The 13018-nt window shown below is 48.9% G+C and overlaps 1 protein-coding gene and 2 long non-coding RNA genes across 4 annotated transcripts; 2 read left to right on the top strand and 1 right to left on the bottom strand.

The window, feature by feature from the left end:
- Positions 1-2479, top strand: LOC308570938. The gene is made up of 2 exons (XR_014001248.1): positions 1-128; positions 1013-2479. It is a non-coding gene; the product is annotated as an uncharacterized lncRNA (long non-coding RNA).
- Positions 2480-2609: 130 nt separating this feature from the next.
- Positions 2610-10412, bottom strand: LOC308570854 (uncharacterized protein). Of its 2 annotated transcripts, none has more exons than XM_081165882.1 (2): positions 9471-10412; positions 2610-6506 (listed from the first exon to the last, which is right to left on the bottom strand). In XM_081165882.1, exon 2 carries the CDS (start codon positions 6443-6445, stop codon positions 4325-4327), a length of 2121 nt encoding a protein of 706 aa, XP_081022008.1. In that variant the 5' UTR covers positions 6446-6506; positions 9471-10412; the 3' UTR covers positions 2610-4324. The 2 variants fall into 2 exon arrangements, with proteins under 2 accessions (XP_081022008.1, XP_081022009.1); XM_081165883.1 differs by having other exon boundaries at positions 2610-6495.
- A 153-nt stretch (positions 10413-10565) lies between these two features.
- LOC308571916 lies at positions 10566-12206 on the top strand. Its single transcript, XR_014001614.1, has 2 exons — positions 10566-11545; positions 11625-12206. It is a non-coding gene; the product is annotated as an uncharacterized lncRNA (long non-coding RNA).
- The last annotated feature ends 812 nt before the right edge of the window (positions 12207-13018 follow it).

Raw genomic sequence — 13018 nt, 5'->3', positions numbered from 1 at the left:
GGGCGTGGCCTCAGCCGGCGAAGATCTAAGCGGCGGCTCGTCCAAAAAAAAAGAAAAAAAGGAAAATCCCGCCTCGCTCACTCCAATGAGCCAATCGCAGAGCGGCAGAGAGAGGGAACCACTGAGAGGTGAGAGATTGGGGGAACCAAATGGCGGGGGCGGAGCCAAAGCTCTCCTCGCACCTGGAAGCAGCTGCATTGGCAGGAATCAGAAAAGGCGTCGCTCTATTTGCTGCGGATTTTGGGAGCGACACGAGGACCTTTGTTTTCTGCGTGGGGAAGAAAAGCCGCTCCTAAGTCCATTGGCGGCGCAGTAATGGGGAAAAACTTCACCGGTTGGAATTCTGCCTGTCCGGCAGGTGTTGGCAGCTTTTCCAGGGACTATGCGGAGCCACTCGGGGCAGCAGGGCAGGGAAAGCCCCGGTGCAGAGGGCTGCGAGGCACCAAATCTTGCCATTCTGCTTCCCCAACTGAACTGCCTACGTGTTTAATAATAATAATAATAATAATAATAATAATAATAATAATAATAATAATAATAATAATTTATACCCCGCCCATCTGACTGGGTTTCCCCAGCCACTCTGGGTGGCTCCCAACAGAATATTAAAATACAACAACTCATCAAATACTAAAAGCTTCCCTAAACAGGGCTACCTTCAGATGTCCTCTAAAAGTCAGATAGTTGTTTATTTCTTTGACATCTGGTGGGAGGGCATTCCACAGGGCGGGGCGCCACTACCAAGAAGGCCCTCTGCCTGGTTCCCTGTAACCTCACTACTTGCAGTGAAGGAACTGCCAGAAGGCCCTCAGTGCTGTTCCAATGACAGAATAGCTGTGCTATCCGTGGCTGTTTCTTCCTAATGGTTCCCTGCCTCACTGCCAGGTGTGACTATAATAATCTCAACAAATCATCTCAAGGTTATAGGTGTGGGGGTTTTTTAAATATGCATGTAAACTGATTATCACTGACCGTATTTTCAACTCCCACCTTACCATTTTCTCTCTTACAGTATCTACCAATTTAAGATTTCCCTTCAGGCATAGGATGAAGTGGCCTTGAACCCATGAAAGCCTTTCTATGAATCTTACTAGTCTTTCAGGCGACACAAGATGTCACCTCCCCTGGGATGAGGGATGGACTGTGAAACCGCTCCGCAAATTATAGCTCTGCGAGGGCAACAGGGAGTCTCCTACCAACCTACAGCACTCTTAAATGACAGTTCCCAGGACACTTTGGGGGAAAGCCAGGACTTTAGAGCAGTTTGCTGCTTTAAATGCAATAGTCTGGAGAGGGCCTGCATTACTGATTGAGCCTCTGCAGTGAGAGTGGCTGAATGACCCAACTCAGTAGAATTAGCCACTCCCAACAAATGCCGACTGGAAAAATTGAAGCAACGTCATCCTCCTCGGGTGGAAGCTTTGAGCTCACAGGAAGCCTAGAATTTATTAACTTACCACAGTCAAGAAAATCTACTGTTCTTGCCCCACTGAAGCTTTGGAACAGCTTTTGTTGTTGCTGCTTAATTCCCTAAAGCAGTGGTTTCCAACCAGTGTGCCGTGGCACCTTGGGGTGCCTTGAATGATGATTGGGGTGCCACAAGCAACACTGGCCTCTATCCCTCTTTCCTTTCCTCCCTCCTGATGCCCTCTCATGTCTCTGCCTACCAAAGGCTTGTGCGGCTGTTTGATGCAGCAGCCCTGGCTACAAGCTCCCCAGGCAAATGGTACCTCTGGGGTTGGCCAGGGGTTGCCTCACATGCCCCTGTGGGGCAGTTTGAGGAGGCACCTCTCCTTGGGGCAAGGGGGGCAGCTAAGAGGCCAGGGACGGCAGCTACGACTGCCCAGAGGACTCCCAAGGAGAGGGGAGGAGAGAGGAAGCTGAGGGAACACTCCACAAGGAAGGGTGTTTGAAAAGGGGTGCGAGGCTGCCAGCTCTGCAGGCAAGGGGTGACATAACTCAGCTCCCGAGCCCCACAGGGGTGCCGCAGAAAGAATGCAGTGGGTCGATTGTTTTTGTATGCCACAACTGCAGCTAGAATTTTGTTAGCTAAGAACTGGAAAACACAAGAAGTCCCAACAGTGGAGGAATGGCAGATGAAAATGATAGACTTTTCGGAGCTAGCCAACCTGACTGGAAGAGTCCGCGACCAGAAGGAGGAGGAGTACCAGAAGGAATGGATGAAATTTAAAGACTATTTAGTTAAATATGTTAAGATAACTTAAATGGAAAAATTTGCAAATATCAGATAGGCTTAGGATTTAAATATGTGATGTTTGAGAATAAATGTTTAAAGTTAAATGAAAAGAAAGAACGATGTTAAGTGATTAAGTTAATTTGATGAGAAATTTGGTTTTGAGGAACTGTTACAAAGATATATACTGAAACTCAGCCAGAGGGATTAGAGGAAGTCACCTAACAATGTTATGAAGACTGGATTAAGTACAGTTAAGATTTTTGTTTGTTTGTTTGTTTGTTTGTTTAAAAATTTTGGAAAATCAATTTGAAAAAAAGAAAGAATGCAGTGGGTCAAGGGAGCCATGGACTCAAAAAAGTTGAAAAACTCCACCCTAAAGGCTCATGACACAATAGAAGAGCCAAACAAAGGATTCATGTTTTTCAAATATATTTTTAGCTGCTTTCTTCAAACAAGAAAGAAATAACTCTCACACGGGTTTGCACAGACATTCTCAACCTCTTACTGAATACATAAACAAGGAGATTATTTTATGTTATCTGCAGAACCAAAGCAAAAGCGTTATCAGCTTGAGGGGTGCGAGGTAGAGAAGGGGTTCTTGAGGACATTACACACAGTCCAATTCTAAACTTCATTTTTCCAGAGTTAACCTCCTTGGATTCCGATCTCTAAGGGGGTCCCTGGCATTCTGACACAAAGGTAGGAGGATAATACTTAAAACATTTCAAAAGGCAGTGACGGAAGACAGAAATTTTGGTTTCTCTCTACAGTTCGAAAGGGTAAAATGGAGCTGAAGAAGTCTGAAAGGAAGGAGAGAGGAACTGAACCCAGCAGGGTTGCCTTGTAGTGGAATTCAATAGCAGTTAGGGCCCACAAGCCCAATACTTCTGTGTGCAAATCCCAAATCTGGAAGGAGGATATGGGCAAGATCTTGTGTGCTGGGTATTTAGGGTTGCATCCAAGGCTGGTCCTACACGGTGAAGACCCACTGAAATTACTGACTCTTAAGTTAGTAGTGTCCATTAACCTCACTGGGCCTTCTCTGAGTCGGACAGGATACACCCCTTAACCCCTGCATTGTAGCCCAGCTTTACCCAAAGTGCCCTGGTACCCTCCAGATGTTTTGGGACTACAATTCCCATCAGCAACAGCCAGCAGGGGCAACAGTAGAGGATGACTGGAATTGTAGCCCAAAACGCCTAGAAGGTGCCATGTTGGGGAAAACTAAGGATCCGGCCCAATTGCCTTCTAAATCCGGCCCACGGACGGTTCGGGAATCAGCCTGTTTTTACATGAGTAGAATGTGTCCTTTTATTTAAAATGCATCTCTGGGTTATTTATGGGGCCTGCTTGGTGTTTTTACATGAGTAGAATGTGTGCTTTTATTTAAAATGCATCTGTGGATTATTTGTGGGGCATAGGAATTCGTTCATTCCCCCCCCCCAAAAAAAATATATATCTAGTCCTGCCCCCCACAAGGTCTGAGGGACAGTGGACCGGCCCCCTGCTGAAAAAGTTTGCTGACCCCTGTTCTAGCCTTTACCCAACGTTTTATGACCAACACGCCCTCTACCGAGCATACGTTTAACATCAGGCAATTGAAAAGCACTCTTCCCCACCCCACGAAATCACTAACCGGAAAGGTACAGAGGGTTCACAGCTGCCTGCCTCTGGCCAGGAACACACAGGAGCTGGTTGTGGTGATGCAGCCACACACTTTGGGGAGCCCCTCCAGGAATTCTGCACGTGCTCTTTATCCTTAGGAGATCGCTGCGGCATTCAGGCGGGGCTAATAACAGTGTGTGAGGGGGTTATTGTCTTCGTTTGTTTTTTATTGTACGTATTCTTGTGTTTTTATATTGCAAACCGCCCTGTGATCATAGAATCGTGGAAGGAAACCTGGGCAGGAGGGAGTGTCACTGAATCCAAACCCCGGCAATGCAGGAAACAAGGCTCAAACCCGCAACCCTGGGATTAAGAGTCTTATGCTCTACCGACTGAACTATGACCTCCAGGTGAAAGGCGGTACAGAAATCTAAGGAATAATAAACCATTCTCAGATAGTCACCTTGCTCTGACTCCTTGTCCCACCCACAACCCACAACTTTCCACCCCTGCAGGATTCCTTCATACGCCCTCCGGGCTCCCCGAATCGGCTTGCACCCCATCAGCCCCTCTAGGAGACCCGGGCAACAGGCGATGCACCCGCCGGTGAGAGTCCAAGTGCCCCTTCTTGCCGAAGCAGCGCCCGCAGTCCACGCACTCGTAGGGCCTCTCGCCCGTGTGCAGCCTCTGGTGCTCCATGAGGTGCGTGCTTTGGGTGTAGCTCTTCCCGCAGTCGCCGCAGACGTAGGGGCGCTCGTGGGTGTGCACCCGCCGGTGGCGCGACAGGTTGGAGCTGCGCCCGAAGGCCTTGCCGCAGTCCCCGCAGGCGTAGGGTCGCTCGCCGCTGTGCACCCGCCCGTGGGCCAGCAGGTCGGAGCTCTGCCCAAAGGTCTGCCCGCACACCTCGCACTTGTAGGCCTGCTGAGCCGTGGGGAGGTGCGATCGGCGGTGCCGGGCCAGTGTGGCGGCCTCGGCGAAGGACTTGCCGCAGAAGCTGCAGACGTAGGGCCGTTCGCCGCGGTGCGTGGCACCGTGCTGCTCCAGGTCAGCCAAGTCCACAAAGCGCTTCCCGCACTCCCCGCAGCGGTGGGGCCGCACGCTGCCTTCGGCGTGGGTGACATAGTGGCGGGCCAGGTCGGGCCGGCGGGCAAAGCGGCGGCCGCACAGCGAGCAGGCGAAAGGGCGCTCGCCCAGGTGGTTCCTGCGGTGCTGCAGGAGGTTGGAGCTGGTGCTGAACTGGCGGCCGCAGTCGGGGCAGCTGTATGGCTTCTCCCCCGTGTGCGTCCGGAGGTGCTGGACGAGGGTGGGCCGGCCGGCGAAGGCTTTGCCGCAGTACTGGCAGGAGAAGGGGCGCTGCCCTGAGTGGACCTGGCGGTGGTTGGCCAGGGCAGAGTTCTGCCGGAAGGTCTGGCCGCACTCGGCGCAGCGGTACGGCCGCTCCTCGGTGTGGATGCGCCGGTGCTGGTTCAAGGTGGTACGATGCCCAAATGCCTGGCCACAGTCAGGGCAGGAAAACGGCCGCCCGTTGACGTGGATCAGCTGGTGCTTGGTCAGGACGGAGAGGTCGGCGTAGGCCTTGCCGCACTCCCCGCACACGTAGGGCCTCTCGCTCGTGTGCAGGGCCCGCTGGTGGCGGACGAGGGCCGAGCGGACTCCAAAGGCCTTGCCGCACTCGCTGCAGACGTACGGGCGCTCGCCCCGGTGGGCCCGGAGGTGGCGGACGAGGGCCGAGGACTGCCGGAAGCGCCGCCCACACTCTGTGCAAGCGTACGGGAGCTCTCCGGTGTGGATAAGGCAGTGGCGGACAAGGGCAGAGTGGCTGGCCAAGCTGCGGCCGCACTCGCTGCAGATGTGGCGAGGCTTGGAAGGCCGCTGCTCGGCTACCAGCGCCTGCACCGGGACAGCCCAGCCGCTGAACGCCTCCTCGTCGGAGCCATTCCCAGAAAGAGAGCCCTGCTGAGAGTGGATTTCTTCCTGCTCCTCGCCACTGGATCCCTCCCTGGCCAGAGAACCCTCCTGGTAAACGACGGCCTCCGATTGCCCCGCAAGGTCCACTCCCCCCAGGTGAGCTGCTCCCCAGCAAGGGATCTCTTCGGACTCCTCCCCATTGGATCCCTCAGCTTCAAGGGTCATCTCAGATTCAACCCCAAGAGAGGATGCACCCTCATAACCAACGGTCCCAGTTTCCTCCTCAGAATCCTCCCTTCCCAGAGCTGCCTCTGGACACAGGAGCAGTTGGGCTTCTTCGCGACTTTCTCTGTGGTAAGCTATTTGCTCAGATTCTTCTGCAGCAAACTCATCGCCTGGCAGAGACCCCTTTGGATAAAGAAACACCTCTGTGTCTTCCCCAATCTCCCCTATGACTTCCTCCACCTGGGCAGAGGGCTCCTCGACATCCTCTAAGTCAGACACACACCCAACATCTCCTTGCTCCTCCACGAAGACCACGGAGCTGCTCTCAGAGGCTTCCTCCTGATCACGGTCTCCATGATCGTCCAAGCTGCCTTCCAGCCACGGCAGGTTCTCCCACTTGGCTTGGCTGTTCCTCTCCCGGAGCTCCTCCTTGGAGGACACTCTTGAAAAGCAAGATTCTTCTGGGGACAGAGAGCATGTTCCCTGAAACCTCTGCTGACGGCGATCCATTTCTTGCTGGGGATGGTTCTCCTCATCCTCAGTTACAATCCCAATTCGTCCTGGAGGGAGGCTGAGGGGGGGGGAGGAGAGAGGGAGAGAGAGAGAGGGAGGGAGGGGGAGAGAGAGAGAGAGAGAGAGATGAGCACAGCTTAGGAATACAGTGGTACCTCAGGTTACAAACGCTTCAGGTTACAGACTCCGCTACCCCAGAAATAGTACCTCGGGTTAAGAACTTTGTTTCAGGATGAGAACAGAAATTGCACGGCGGCAGCACGGTTGCAGCGGGAAACCCCATTAGCTAAAGTGGTACCTCAGGTTAAGAATAGTTTCAGGTTAAGAATGGACCTCCGGAACAAATTAAGTTTGTAACCCGAGGTACCACTGTACTAAAATACATTAAAGGTCTTCCTAAGCAGTTGCACTATGTAATTCCCTCACAACAGGGTAAGTACAGAGTCCTCACTCATCAGGAATTTGGGGAAGGGCTTCCAGATCAGAGGCTGAGGTTTGATGCCCTCACGCTCAGCTTGTTGGTTTTCTGGGAATCATCTATCTGACCATCACCAAAAACAGGATAACTGATTTGATGGACCACTGCTCTGATCTAGCAGGGTTCTCCTTTCTGCAACGAGCTTAGCTACCTTTGAGTACAAATACACCTATTACTGTAGTTCTGTCCAGTGAGCTTGGTGGGTGATCAAGCACTTGACAAACGGCCTGGATCTATTATCCTCGGTGGTGCCAGCCTTCGGAATGCAGCACCCACCAGCATTCAGAGGGGCAGGCAGAAAAATGGGGTTTTTTTGCAGTTTGAGTGTGGGCAGAGAAAGAACTGTGTGTTGACTGAAGGTGAAGGAAAACTTTTTTTATTCGAGAACCTGAGATCAGAGGCTGTGGTGCCTGTTTTAATGAACCTGCTTGCAAAATGCACTGTTTGCATAACCTTAAGCAAAACAGACACCCAAAAGGTAAGACACCGTAAACCTCCAGTACTCTCTTCTCTTGTGCAAAGGAAATTAAAACTGCTATACTCACTTAACTGAGAGTAAGACCAACTATAAAATCAGTAAGGTTCACTTCCAAGTATAGGATTGCACTGTTAAGTCCTGTACAGCTGTCTTTGCTTGGGGGAAACAGGGCAAAATGCAACATTACCAGTGGGAGCCACAACAAAATGTTGCAGTTTAGGAGAACCCTTTTCCAGTGTGTGAGTCAAGCCAGCCAAGCCATCATTTGCTATGCTCCATTCCGTTTCCCCTCACTTGTTTTTCTCCCTCTCTTATTGAATCATAGAGCTGAAATCTCAGCCGCCATTCTGTGGCCATTTAGCACACTGAGCTATTTCCCACACCTTAGGCTTCTTTTTAATGTACTTTTACAAACTTGGGGGTGGTGTTTCTCCAAACCTGCTGATATTTCCCCTGTTCTGAGTTGTTGTTGTTGTTGTGACTTCAATAAGCAATAGCAATCAAAGTCAGGACTTGCGGGGGGGGGGGAGAAGAATCAGTGGCGCTGTTTCCTCACAGACTTCCAACATGCACAGCTCCTCACATTATCCTAATAGGCAAGAACTCTCTCAATCTCACACACAAAGACCTTGCAAAGAACCTTGCAGGATCAAACAAAGCACCCGCGTAGTCTTGCACCCAGTTCCCCACACTGGACAAGATCTTACTGGGAAGCCCAGAAGCAAGACAATGGGCAATGAAACATGCAAACGCACAAACACAAACACACCACCATTTGCCTCCCGGCAACTCATATTCAGAGGTGAGGTTACAGGGAACCAGGCAGAGGGCCTTCTCGGTAGTGGCACCCATCCTGTGGAATGCCCTCCCATCAGATGTCAAGGAAATAAACAACTATCTGACTTTTAGAAGACATCTGAAGGCAGCCCTGTTTAGGGAAGTTTTTAATGTTTGATTTTTTATTGTGTTTTTTTTATTCTGTTGGGAGCTGCCCAGAGTGGCTAGGGAAACCCAGCCAGATGGGTGGGGTATAAATGAATTATTATCATCATCATCATCATCATCATCATCATCATCATTATTATTCAGAGGTATCCTACATCTAAACAAGCCCATTCAGTTTAGCAATGGCTACCTCCCTTTCTCCAATCCCAACAGCAACTACTGAATTGACATTCTGGGAGCTGTAGATAGTTAGCGAAGCTGAGCGTATCCCTATACCCGCGGTTGAGCTACAATTCCCACCCAGGGCAGTTTAACAATCAATCCGTCTCCGCTGGAGCTCTGGAAATTGCAGCTTTGGGAGGGGAACAGGGGCCTCCTATCAACTTTCAGCACCTTAACAAACTACAGCTCCCAGGAGTCTTTGGGGGAAAGCCATGACTACTTAAATTGGTATAGCTGGGCTTGAAAGGTATGTTGGGGATGTGGCCCAACACCGCCCTTTGTTCTCAAGTTAGCTTGTACAGATGAATGCAGCTTGGGGCAGCCTAGCTTGCATCCTTCCATAGCATTAGAATGTTTGTACTGTTATGCTCGTTTTGTGTGTATTTTAAGATATCTTATTGTTTAATAAAGTTTATTTTTAAAAAAGGAATGCAAAAAAAGGAAGTGTACTCAATAGATGGAATGCACACGTCAAAAGCCTTGTCACCCAAAAATGGAAACCCATAGCACACAAGAGACCATCTATAACGAAACAGCAAAACACTCATACACAACGGACTCCCTAAACCACAGACCCAAAGTAATTCTGGCATTATTATTATTTTTTGCATTAAACCAATCCGAAATCCAACATTTGGAAAACCTCCCCAAATATGGTGAATACCATTTTGGAGGCGAGCTTCCAGAACGATTTAACTCCTCCCCGAGGTATTTTGCTACCCATGCCTTATTTTATTTGCAATTAAGGTCGTATGGATAAAATAAAAGACTCATTAACCACAACGGGATTGTGATTCATATAAACAACACAGACCCGTTATTTTTTTTAATGGGAAAAAAACCATTTTAACCTTTCGCTAAAATCTTCGCCGTTCACGAATTCCCACGATAGCACTTACCCAACTCGGTTTCAAATCCATCCAATCTTTCGGAATAAATGCAACGAAAAAGAAAAGGGAAAGTGGCGGAGAAGTGGTTTTTTTATTTTTATTTTTTCAAAGTAAGAGATCCAAAACCATCAGCAAACAAACCGAGATGGAAATAGCCAGCTTCTTCTGTGGAGTCCGTTTCCTTTGCAAGGGAGCCTGGGAAACGAAATGGTAAAAAGAGCATTCTGGGAGTTGTAGTTTCCTTTTTAACCTTCCCCCCCTTAAAGAAACAAGCTATTTTATCATTCGTTACATTTATTAAAAATAAATTTATTATTGAATGTTCAAAAAGTACATAATTATATGGGCACTAAACATGGTGAGATGTAAATAAAAGAGAGAAAAAGAGAAAGAGAAACAGCACCAGTGTAGAAGGGAAAATAAGGAGGGAAGGGGGGGACCCCAAACTATAAGTTGTTATTGTACTTCACCAGATCTTAACCTATTACAGTATTTGTAAGAATGGGTTCCAATTAATTGCATTTTTTAATTTTAATTTTCCTATGCAGCAGGAAGGCCTTTATAGCCATTGCAAAAGATGAGACTGAAATAATGAAGATTTCTGAAACCTTTTATTTTTTATTAAAAAAAAAACACCACCATAGCTGCTTGCTTCCTTTATGCAGCAGCGCTGCAACCCTGAAGAGTTACAGCCCATCAGAATAGACAGCACTGACCAATGGTTTGGCTGCAGACTTCTCACAAAATTACAATTCCCGGAATCCCTTGGTGGGGAATCAGTAGGCTGTAAGTCGCTGCATGGTCCCTTGCAGAGCACCAGGTATCCTAGGTTTCCTGTGGCTTCATGCCTTCACAGCTTTGTATTGCGGAACCTAGATTGTAACAGGTTTGTATGGAGAAAACACAGGAATATTCCTGTCCTGTACATCCCTGAGCACCTCCTGCTCTGAGCTTGAGCATCCTGAACCGCCTTGCGATTCTCTGCATGGTGCAAGGCAGCCAAGCCTACTGGCTGAAGTGTATATAAATCAGAGCCTTTTCAGACACCTGAAGGCAGCCCTGTTTAGGGAAGTTTTTAACGTTTGATGTTTTATCGTGTTTTAAATTGAAGGGGTACAGTTAGGGTTACCCCAGAAAGCCCTAAAAACTGTTTGTGAATTCCCCCCCCCCCCAGCCAGGCCTCGGCGTACACATTTTTAAAAACTGCATATTCCTCTAAGACAAAAAGCATGAGCTAAGCAGTCCTCTCTGTAACAAAAACGCTGTAACAAACTCAGAGCTGAAAACAGTAAAGCTTTTCGCTTCCCAGATCCAAGATAAGCTTGTCCTGGTACATTGATTTGCAACATACTTCCGGGAACAGAGTCAGAGAACGAAAAGCAACATTTCTATGTAAGAATCTGTGAAGGGGGAGAGGAAAAAAGGGGTTTGGAAAAAGGATAAAACCTGCTTGTAAAATGTTTTCGGCGCGGCCTGTCTTTTGTGAACTGAATCACACAGGTGCCTTCTGCCCCCCCCCCCCCGGATGGCAGAATAAAACGCTCTTTCTCTGGATTAACCCCTTGGTGTCGTTTGGCTCCTTTTGTCTCTGCTCGGGTGCAACAATTATTCCGACCCATGGATTAATAAGGCTACATATTTCTGGTGCGTTGGCCGGGAAAAGCACGTTCCCCGAGATCGAGGGACAAAGAGGTCCAGGGCGTCACTGCAAGGCGAGCAGCTCGGGATACCGGGTCAACAGTTCCAGCGCGCATCCTGCCAACTTCGTGGGAGGGACTGGCCACCCGTTCCTGAGTGGACACGCGACAAAGTGACGGAGAGAAAGAGCAACGGCCGTGCAGAAAGAAGGTACCTCGAGGAAAAAGGTAAGCTCCACAGGGTATAGGTGGGAGCAAGCTCCACAAGGATAGGTGCGAGCAAAAAGAGAGCCTGATCAGCTCCGCCAGCAGGGTAGAAGAAGTGCCACTGGTTTTGGTGTCGCCCAGAAAAAGCAGCAAAGGGTGCTGCTAGGGCCCCGGTCGAAGTCTAAGCGCTGCCGGTTATGGTTGGTTATTGGTTTTGTGCCCAGAAAAAAGCAGTAAAGGGTACTGCTGGGCCCCGGTCGAAGTCTAAGCGCTGCCGGTTGTGGTTGTGGTTGGTTTTGTGCCCAGAAGAAGCAGTGAGGGGTGCTCTTGGGCCCCGGTCGAAGTTGTGAAGCACTGCCGGTTGTGGTTTTTTGGGGGGAAAGGGATTGGGGGAGGTGCATGGGTTTTGTTTTTGTTTTTGTTTTTGTTTCCTGAATGTGCGTGTGGGGACACTCCAGTGAATGTTTTGAGTGTGTGAGACGTTGACAGCAACGTCTGGCCTGTGACTGAGTGAAAATAATAATGTTAGGAGGGCTGAGTGTCCCAGTGTCCCCAGGATCCCAGAGTCATGGGAAATAAAAGAAGTAAAACAATCCTTGAGACACCACTACAGAGCTTTCTGGAAAACTGGAAAAGTGCCATGAAAGCAGAAGAGTGGGGATGTAAACTCAAAAAAAAAGCAGACTCCAACATTTATGTGAAGTTGACTGGACTTTGTATTTACCAGAGTGGCCTCCTGGAGGATCCTTTGATCCAAACTTGGTCAACATTTTATGGAGTGACATTTTCAAGGCCCACACAGATCAGATTCCCTATATTTCTATCTGGAAAGCCAATGTGGATCAAAATCCCTCATGGCTTCGGACAAATAGAATTGTGACTGCCCAAGTCAAATTGTGTTCAGTACAATTACAAGTTAAAAAGCCACCAGTTTTGCCAGTCCTAGAAGAGGAGATAATTACCCCACCACCACCATATGCAGCCACTGCGCCAAGACAACCAAATCTGGGAGCAAATAGGGCTGCTTCTCCGCCCAATGCCCAGACTGAGGACCCAAATGAGAAGATTCCCCCCTCTGCCCCTCCCCAACCCCTTTGTGATGCAAGCAAGGAAGGTGAAGAGAAAGGTGATGATGATGATGATGATGATGATGATGAAGACTTCAGAAAAACTCTAGATAAAGAGATAAGATGGACTAGTAAGCAGTTTGACAGAGTGTTCCAGTATGTAGAACCATTTAAAACAGAACTGGATATGGCCCCCTGGGTTCCAGAAGCAGCCCAGTGCCAGGATGAGAATTGGAGAAAAAAGCAAAAGGTTTTGAGAACAGCGTGGGACAGGGCAACAAAACATGTAGAGACACTTAAATCTAAGGCTTTGTCCAAACCCACTGTGGTGGCCCCTCTTAGGCAAGTGTATGATCCTTTGGAACAGCCAAATGATCGGGGTGTTCGACCCCCAAGGACCTTTACCATTCAGCATGTCCCTTTTACAAGCTCCGATATTTGCAATTGGAAAAATCAAAATCCTTCTTTTGAGGAAAATCCTGCAAAAATAATTAGACTTTTTGAAGGTGTGTTCAAAACCTATATGCCTACTTATGATGATGTAAGTCAGCTTTTGGACACAATTCTGACCACTGAGGAGGTCTGCAAGGTAAATGCCTGTGCCAGGGAACAGCTCAAGGCAGCAAATAATACTGACGCTGCAATT

This window comes from Podarcis bocagei (assembly GCF_964188305.1).
Source record: "Podarcis bocagei genome assembly, chromosome: 13".
Lineage (NCBI taxonomy): Eukaryota > Metazoa > Chordata > Lepidosauria > Squamata > Lacertidae > Podarcis > Podarcis bocagei.
Note: the sequence above shows the minus strand (reverse complement) of the source record. Positions and strands in the feature narration are given on the sequence as shown.

Coding starts and splice junctions, on each gene's coding strand:
- LOC308570854 (XM_081165882.1), bottom strand. CDS start 6,445: ATGGATCGCCGTCAGCAGAGGTTTCAGGGAACATGCTCTCTGTCCCCA.